Below are 9,171 nucleotides of genomic sequence, written 5' to 3' on the forward strand. Positions count from 1 at the left end.
GACCTGTGCTTCACTGAGGCCCAGCTCCAGCATCTCCATTGAGCGCTGGATCATGGCTGTCTTCTCCTCAACAGCGCGGCCCTCCTGGCTCTGTTTGAGGCAGCGCAGGGTCCCCAGCAGCCCTTCAAGGATGGCCTGGTGTTCGGCCCGGAGAGCCTCCAGCCCCTGCATCACCTCCCGCGTCCGACAGAGCAGCTCATCCTGGGACAACTTCTCCGCAGGGTCGCCCTGCCCCTCCACCTCCTTCACACACACCACGCTCGACATGTCCTCACGCATCCTACACACACAGGCAAACATAATACAATATACTTAGTATTCATTAGAACGTGTCTGAGCATTTCAATCAACAAGTATATCATATCAAGTATATCAACAGACATTTGTTTCCAAGAAGGCTGTAGAATATACTGCTCACCATTATTACAATACCGGTCTTCACAATACTGATCAAAGAAACCAGAAATATGCAAAAAATCACTACTTTTTTGTATTATTTTGTTTGCGCTGTGACCAGGGCTCCAGACTAATGCCCCCTGTCATCCCAGGGACAAAAAAAATAGCATAAGGGATGATATTTAAACTGTTGAGATGCTTCAGAGACGAACAGCTTGTGTGTGTTACATTAAGACTTACATACTATATAATCCAGAAACTGTTTTTATTTTGCTTTATATATATATATACACATACACAAAAAAGGCAGAGGGCAGGAAACACTGGACAGGTTATATACACAAAATCTACATACATGAAATCAAATTAAATAATATGAAAAAACTGTGCTAATTACTTTTGGACATTCAGTCAGAGTCAACAACTCAATATTCAGATATTTAAAACACTGTATTGAAGCCGCTTATTTCAGTACTTTGATTCAACCTGTCAAATTCGACTCACAAAATTACCTGCAAAAAAATGAAATTAAACAACATCCAGGCTACGTTCAGAATAGTTTGCTTGTTAACTCAACATTCAATACTAATGACTAAAAGATGTATCATTCAGAATTCGAAAAACATGGCTAACACACTATGTAAGGCACTATTTCTGTAATTACACAGCCTGACTTTGACTAGTTAAATGTGACCACTGAAATGTGACCACATATGTGTTTGTGTGCACTGCATATCTAAGTGGATACATGTACATGCATGTGTGCTTAGCATGTATTCCATATATTGCTATCTGACATTTGTCTTTTTGGGAATTGGTAAACAGTAGTTAAAAACTACAAGAGAGAAATGTAATGTAAACAAATTTGAACATTTTGGATGATCAATTTTCACTTCGGGATGGTTCTGGGATGGTTGTGAAAAAAGTTTGTCTGGAATTCTGAGACCATCCTGATTGCAGTAAAATACAGTCTTCTGTCTGTATCTTGCAGCCCTGGCTCCCAGCCATCTCATATTACTGAGTATAGTATGTATTCTGGCTACGAACATGCATCTTTTCAACTTGGATGCATGGAACAAACTGAGAGAAAGACACACCCAGGCTTTGTGTGCTGCTCATACACTGGCAATACAGGTTTGTAAAAGGGAAAAAGACATTCCCAAAACATCTCTCTTTTAGTGAGCAAAGCAATTAATTTTTCACCAATTTCCATAAGCACAATGGGAGCCAGCCTCAAAACAAGTCCTGCACCAGCACAAACAAAGGTGAGGTGTATTTCCTATCACTTTCAGTAGAGGATGATATATCGATTCATCTGATGTACTGGCTAGAGGTAACAATTATGGCTCCTTGCTCAGCTAGCTGCTTCAGTCGACACTGTGGTCTCGGGCTACAAGCCAAGAGACCCCGCAGCTTCACAGCTAAAACTGATAGCGTGAACAGCTTGTAATATTTACTACATTCCAGTGTTTGATGGTCGTAGACTAAAGCTTGACTGTAAGGGATGTACTTATGAGACAAATGAAGTCTGGACGTAAAACAAAATTCAGAATTCCTTTTGCCAATCTCAGAGAAACCACTGTGGGCTGTACATACACTCACCTTTATCTTATTAGAGTTGGAAAGCAATATTGACACCTGTCTATACAGTGTTAATACTATTTCAATAACAGTATTTTAGATTTACCTCCGTTGTTAAGCATAGTTCTTATAAAAAACGGAAGGACATGCAGAATAATACACCACTGCTGATCTACAAAAAAAGTTTACTTCAGTATCCAAAATGTTTTTTTTTTTTTTTAAATATACATATACATTTTTGCCCATACCACCCACTACTACTCCCAACGAATTTCACTTCCTCCTCATGCTACTGGAGCTCCTGTATTTCTATCTTTCGCTGTCCTCCCTTCCCCCTTCATGCATCACACATAAACAATCATAAGAGGATTAGAAGTAACACAACCTACAGCACGTCAAGTACGTAGCAAATCTCTTTAGCCCCCTCACATCACCGAACAATACGTCTATAGTGTCAGAAGGAGAAACAACACCAACAAGACTGAAAAGGGAAATGAAAGGGAAAAACAGCTATCCAGATGTACCGTGAATGGCAACAACACCCTGCTTAAATAAGAACAGAAACACACTCACTTTTGTTTGGAATATTTCAAGCATTACTTGATAGAGCTTCTTCAGATGAAACAAAGCAGTTGTACTTGATGTTGCCAAGATACACCTCACCTGGGACGGCGGAAGGAGGTTGCTAGGGAGGGGGACGCAAGCTTGGAAAAGGGAGGGGTTTTGATACTTGAAAACAAGAACAGGGAATGCTGAAATACTGGCACTGTAACTGAGGCAGTGTAAGAAACCAGAGGGAAACATAAATCTATTGATCTAATTAACAATCAATGGTAAAAAAAGCAAATTTGTCACAAATCAGGAATGAAGTGCCACTACTCAAAAGAAAAAAAGTGCTGATGTAAAGCTGACGGGGGCTTTAGTGACTGCTTTTGCTCGAGCATTAGCCAGCATTCCTGCACAAAAAGAAATAGGAAGCAGAGGCTAACAGCTCACTCAGAGATTCATGTGACCCAACAAGGGGCTAGTAGGCTGACATGTGACAGCCACTGGAGAGGAAGTACCACAGCATGCTGGGAGGCAGTGCACTAATGAACTCCTGTACTTCACTCTCTGCTGCACACGTACACATATCAACAGGGAATAATGCAACCCTCAAAAGACAGCATACACTATAAAATGTTTGTGCTGTAGTCTGTTACACAGAGTAAAAATGCACAAATTATAGAACAGAGAGCATGCAATTTCTTTTGAGTGTTATATATGCAGTACACATAAAATAACAGTAACAAAAGCGCACCATAAATCTGAAGATCACAGCAGACAAAAATATGAATTTCCCCTTTTTTTTTCCAGTTTTTTTCTGGATCCGAGAACAAGAAGTACCAGAGGGAGAAGGAAACATCTGAGTGCGCTGCATTCAGAGAGGGTAAGGTTTGAGCAAAGCACCGTAGGGACGAGGACAGCAGTTTTAATGTAATCGTTTGAAGTGTAAATTTGTGTTTTGAAGCTTTGCTCAAACGCTTAAGACTGCCAAAATACAGAATTGCATTCACAACATGCTAACAAAAACCCACACCTCTTTAACCAACCTTAGCAGAGCCTTAAGGAGGATCAAGCCAGCACAGGTGCTACAGGCGACAACAAAAGTGAATGCAGTAGGGAAGCGCAAGGGCAGTTTATTGTTTTCAGGCTCTGATCCCTCATTATGTGAGAAGAAATGAGAATATAAGACAATGTAGCATTGATTTAGATTGAGATAAGGCTCAAACGACACACACAGTCCCATCTTAACTGCTCCGTATAAGACTATATGAATCACCACATGCTAACAGAAGTTCTAAATTTGACCTGTCAGAATGACGCCATAGGAGGAAGAGACAAAAACAGGCTCAAACCATCTTACAGACTCCATTTAATTGTGCAGCTTGAGTGTACAGCAAAAAGAAGATAAGAGAGAGAGGACAAAAAGACATGAAGACACATCTGCTGATGATCTGCTAGTGATTGTGTGCAATGCTGCTGCACTAGACCTCTAACCTCTTTTCCTGCATGGAGTTACTCAGATTCTCATACTCTGATTTACTCATAGGCCATACTGAATCACACACAATCTCTAAGATTCTTATTCTCATTCTCTTACATACATACTTTCAATAAAGTAGGAGTTACACAACAGTGACACACAAGAATCTTGAGTCGTAACAAGATAATAACCAATTAAAATAACTTAACAGGGTGGAAGAAGGGAAAGAGAGAAAGAAGAGAGTAGAATTGGGATATGATGGCTGAGTGACTGCACAGGGCTGGTGGGGGCTTGTTAGTCAGAGCTGATGTGTTAATCTGATCAAACTGCAGCATGACTCACCCCCCCTGCCCCCCCATCATCCACCAGGAAATAACCTCAGCAGGAGGAGGGGACAGAGCCCCATGATAACTGTGAGACCCCACAGGGCACACTTTCTGCGCTGGGGACATGATGAAGTCAGCAGTATCACTTAGCAACATCACAGGAAAGCCACACGCCAACTCAGAGGGCGACAGGATATAGTAGAAGTGGTGGACCGCGCATGATGGACGTTTTCACTGTTTGCTGCTCACCAGGAATGTAAAAATGCATGAATGCATTGTGATACAGCAGTCTAAAGGTGAACTTCATCTGCATGTGGAATGTTGGAACTGACTGTAATTGCTTCAATTCAATAGATGAACTCACTTTCGGACCAAAATAAAATTCTCAGGCTATTTTTAAACATAAATCCCCCCCTGTTCTTGTACATATTACACTACTGCGTAAAAAGCTCTGCCCTGTCACATATTTTGTTATATCTATTTTTAAAATAATTCTGAATTGTACTCGGGGGTGGGCAATATGATGATATTTTATCGTGATAAATTAGGTCACTATATGCTGTTCTGAGCACATTGTGTGAAGTCAGCACTTCAGTCGCTACTGGCGAACTACGTTTCATTACAAAGGGAGCACAATTAGGCTTCTAGATCCTAGTGCAGTGCAGTAAAATATTAAATAAAAATCATTGTAGTCATAGGTTTAATATTACTATTACAGAAATTGTTTATATGTGGCACTACAGGTTCTATTTTATCAGTTCCAACTTATTAAATCTCTGCAAAACTAAATAATGTGATGCATATCATGTATCGTGAATATGTCTTTAATATTGTGTTTTAATATTTTTGCCATGTTTCATGATGAACTGAATCACTTCACACCAAATCCCAATCATCTTGAATCGAGGACAAAGATTTACAGCCCTAACTGGAACACTGCACGGCATTCCAGCCTTCTTCCTCTCTAAATCACCACATCGACTCCCCTGTCTCCAGTTTCTCAAACAAATCTTTTTGCCTTTGCTTCCTCTCCCTTCTTGCCACAGCCATGGGCAGCTGCTTACTCTGCAGGTGCCTCTGGCTGTATGTGGAGCGGTGGAGAGGGAAGATGCTAGCCCACTGCTAAACATCGTCCTTAGGCTCTCCCCAACCACCATTTTCTGCAGTGGTCCTCTACAGCCTACTTCAGCCTTGGGGGAAAGTTCACAACGGGAAATCGTTATGGTAATCTGACGCCACATTTAAATTAACATGACTGTTGTGGTTCTCCCTGTCCCAACTGCACTGTCACTTCAGCCCAATCAGTTTCAAGACTGATACCAGTGCATACATTTCCTTTATCAGTGCATATTACTCAATTAATCTATTTCTTATGTAGTAAAAGAAAAGCAGAAGTTCTTGGTAGGTGCATGGTTATCTCAACACTGCTTGAAAAAAAGAGGAAGAGAAACACGTACATTTGAGCAGAAATCAAATGCCTTTGTACCAAAAAATACATTATTTGGTTTAAAAACAAATAAATTCAATACAGGCTATGAATATAACAAACGCCTGACAGCACACATTCGAATAATAATGCTATGTAATTTTTTAGATAAAAAGCAATTTACATGTTGACATTATACATATTCATGAAACACAACTGCTAACTTTTTCCCAGGAAACAAATGGCAATTCTGCCGTTTGAAGGCCACTTCAGATGACGTTTGGGTTAGCAGCTGGACACACACATCTTGACCAAAACAGAAATGCTTTCAGGGGCAGAGGACGAAGGTATGTCAACTGAGGAAAGCCACTCCTTGAATACTAATGAATAACTAACAAGGCCTTGCTATGTTACAGCACAATCAAGCTGCACACCAATAATGCAAAACCTATACATTCCTTCTCGCATGGTATTAAGCAGTACATATGGATTCCAGATAAGGTCAGTTTTACAGGCCTCATATTTACATCCACAACTAGCTATCTGAACCTTAGTCAACTGTAACTGTGACAGTTAACTATCACAATAATTGCGCTAAAGCGCAGCTAATTTTAAGGACAGGTATGCTTTCACTAGTTTGTTAAATAAAATCTAAGGCAGCAGCAGAAGACAGTTAGGCAGCTTCCCAGTGAGCATTAATAACCAGACATGCTTCACTATCTTCCCTGATCTCTAAAACGAGTTGGGCCAGTTCAGTATCTTCAAAACCCTGCACCCCAATTTCCAGACACATATTTTCTACAGGGCTACCGAAAGGTATCCTGAACTTCACAGGAAACCATTTCTATATGTGAAACATGAGATAAACCCAAACAGCAACATGTCCAAGTCGAGCAAATTTGCTATGCGGCTAACAGGCTAAGCTAGTCAGCTAAATCTTGTAACTAGCCTCTCTGGCTAAGCCAGCTTTCGTTATTGCCTAAGCTGTTCATTTAACGCTAGTGTTAACTTCAGCCAACTATCGTATTTGTCAGCCTGTAAAACTGCTTTTGATATCTTAATATGGTTAACGGATGCGTTAATACAGTAAACCTAGCTAACATTACAAGTGAGCTAGCCGTGTCAATATTCCCATTTGACACGGGAGGCAGGCGCTCCCATTAAACTCGGTCAGCTAAGCTGCTATTACAGAGTAGTTACACAGTCACTAACCTAACCCAGCTCAGTTAGCCACATAACACGTTCAACAACCCTTACCGTTCTGTAAAACATCCAGTCGTCGCCTATTTCTTGTTCAGGGATCTCTCACACGGTGTTTATAAGGTGCTATTCGCCTGGCTGTCTGAGTTTCGGGCTGTAGCTAAGCAGCCCAGCCGGTGAGGCGATGCCTTGCCGCGGTCCTCCACTCCTCCACACCACAGAGAGAGAGAGAGGGAGGAGGAGGCTTCTCTTACTGACTGACTAAAGGAGCGCCGTTCATCTGCTCTCTCTCCAAGTGCCAAATTGCTAATGTCTTAAGATTGCGCAAACACTACGGAAGCTTTTCACTGCAGATTTTATAGTTTTTTGCTTTTCCTGGTTTAGGTCTGGTAGAGTATGCACATCACTTTGATGCTGTGAATCTACCCTGCAAATCTCCTCCTCCCTACAATAGAAAAGCAAAGTCTATTAAAAATTACTCCTTAAATTCTTGCATAGTTTTGTACTGTACTTGAGTGTAAAACCAAAAAAAAACCACAAACAAAACAAAACCAACACGTGGAGTTTATTTGACATGGTCATTTTACTGGAGATGGCATGATACCACTTTTCTTTCCCAATCCTGAGACCAAGAGTTTCAATACTGACCAATACCAATCTTTTTCTTTAAAATCTATACTACACTTCAGTATGAGCTATCTTAACTGAAGCACTTCACTTAACAATGTAGTGTCAGCATAAAGTAAGGCACAGGAAGCCATGGTACCACCATGAGAAATGGTCTTTATACAAAATGCTGAACTCGCGGGGGAGGTCATCATTAGCCAACTACTTCAACTCACACTACTTCAAAACACCCACAGCCCATCACAAAATAACACAATAAACACATCACATACCTTTAACTGACGAACAACAATATAAACAACATTTACGTCCCTTTCCTGGAGGATGCGCACCCTCCATGAGCCTCTTGACTTGGCCATCAGCAGGGCCACACCTCACGGCAGCGAGTTGTGGGTAGCTACACAACCCCCCACCCCACTCCAAAGGTCAACCATCCCCAGCAAACCAGTCCCTAAAAAGCACTCGCTCTTCGGCGACAAGCGCTCCTCGCCCAGGGCCACGTCCTTGCCACTGCAGCTCCTCCTGCACATGCCAGAACTCCCCACAGCACAGCAAGTCTTGGCCGCAATCCACTCCCTTCACCGCGCCATTGACACTGGCATGAGTGCTGCTCAAGCATGTGGGGTCCCACCACTGCTGCTGGTGAACGACCTAGACAGATTGATTGCCTTCCAGCCATTTGATGTGGGCCATCTGCACTCAAACAACAGCCTATGACCACCGCTGAACCTCCTGGCCAGCATTCGATTAACCGCTGGCCCAGGTTCGCCTTGCGGTGCAGTGTCCTCTCTCTACAACACTGCCTCACCAACCACTCCACTCCACTCCACTCCTCGCCATGGCGCCTCTGGCCTTAAACCTTCTGTAATGGCCCCGTCATCGGGAGTTCCCACCCTGGCTCCACTGTTGAGTCTTGCAAGGTTGTCTTCCCTGTGGAGCCTCGCAGCGCTGTCCCCGTCACCGGGGTTCTGCTTCTCCTGCTAGGTGACTTGAAGTTCTTTGTAGCACAGTTTCACTCCAGACACTCCACTCTAGCGTCAGCGTATAGTAAGACACAGGGGAGACCATGATTCCACCGCCAGAAGTGCTTTTTATTAAACACCAGAGCAGAAAGGCACATACAAAGCACTGAACTCGCGCTGGGGGGGGGTCTCCGTTAGCCACTACTTCTACTCCACTGTGACTTACCCCCCCAACACCCACAGCCCAACACCAGAGGGGGTGCGCCTCCCATGAGCCTCCCAGCAGCGACGCCTCACAAGCATCTAGAGGCCAGCGCCAGCCAGTAGCGGGTTACTACAATATGAACATCTAAATGTTGGCTATCATGCTCAAACTACTCAAACACTCTAACCCACAGGAGGAAAACGTCATGTCAGACAATGTGAGTGTGGATATTTCAGGCTAAATTTGAAACAGAATTGGCTCAGATTCATTTTTTTCCCGTCAAATATCCAGTCAAGCATTTTCTGCGATTCTTTCACTATACTGATATCAATCAACTCCGATATGCCATCTCTCCACCTCTAGCTTTAAGTGCTTCAATCATTTATCTGAAGGTACTAATATTAATAAAACACCTGCATGAC

The 9,171-nt window shown here is 42.5% G+C and overlaps 1 protein-coding gene across 7 annotated transcripts in view; it reads right to left on the reverse strand.

The window, feature by feature from the left end:
* The window catches only part of klc1a (kinesin light chain 1a), a 34,102-nt gene extending 26,839 nt beyond the window's left edge, over positions 1 to 7,263 (reverse strand). For 3 of the 7 annotated variants that reach the window (XM_036574049.1, XM_036574048.1, XM_036574047.1), the window contains exons 1-2: positions 7,013 to 7,251; positions 4 to 280 (exon numbers count right to left, since the gene is read on the reverse strand). In XM_036574049.1, coding sequence (XP_036429942.1) covers positions 4 to 279 — 276 coding nt within the window. In that variant the 5' untranslated portion in view covers position 280; positions 7,013 to 7,251. Of the gene's footprint in view, positions 1 to 3; positions 281 to 7,012 lie in introns of all 7 variants that reach the window. The other 4 variants (XM_036574052.1, XM_036574050.1, XR_005007413.1 and 1 more) reach the window with 3 other exon arrangements.
* Between the last annotated feature and the right edge of the window lie 1,908 nt (positions 7,264 to 9,171).

This window comes from Colossoma macropomum, unplaced genomic scaffold (assembly GCF_904425465.1).
Source record: "Colossoma macropomum unplaced genomic scaffold, Colossoma_macropomum, whole genome shotgun sequence".
Lineage (NCBI taxonomy): Eukaryota > Metazoa > Chordata > Actinopteri > Characiformes > Serrasalmidae > Colossoma > Colossoma macropomum.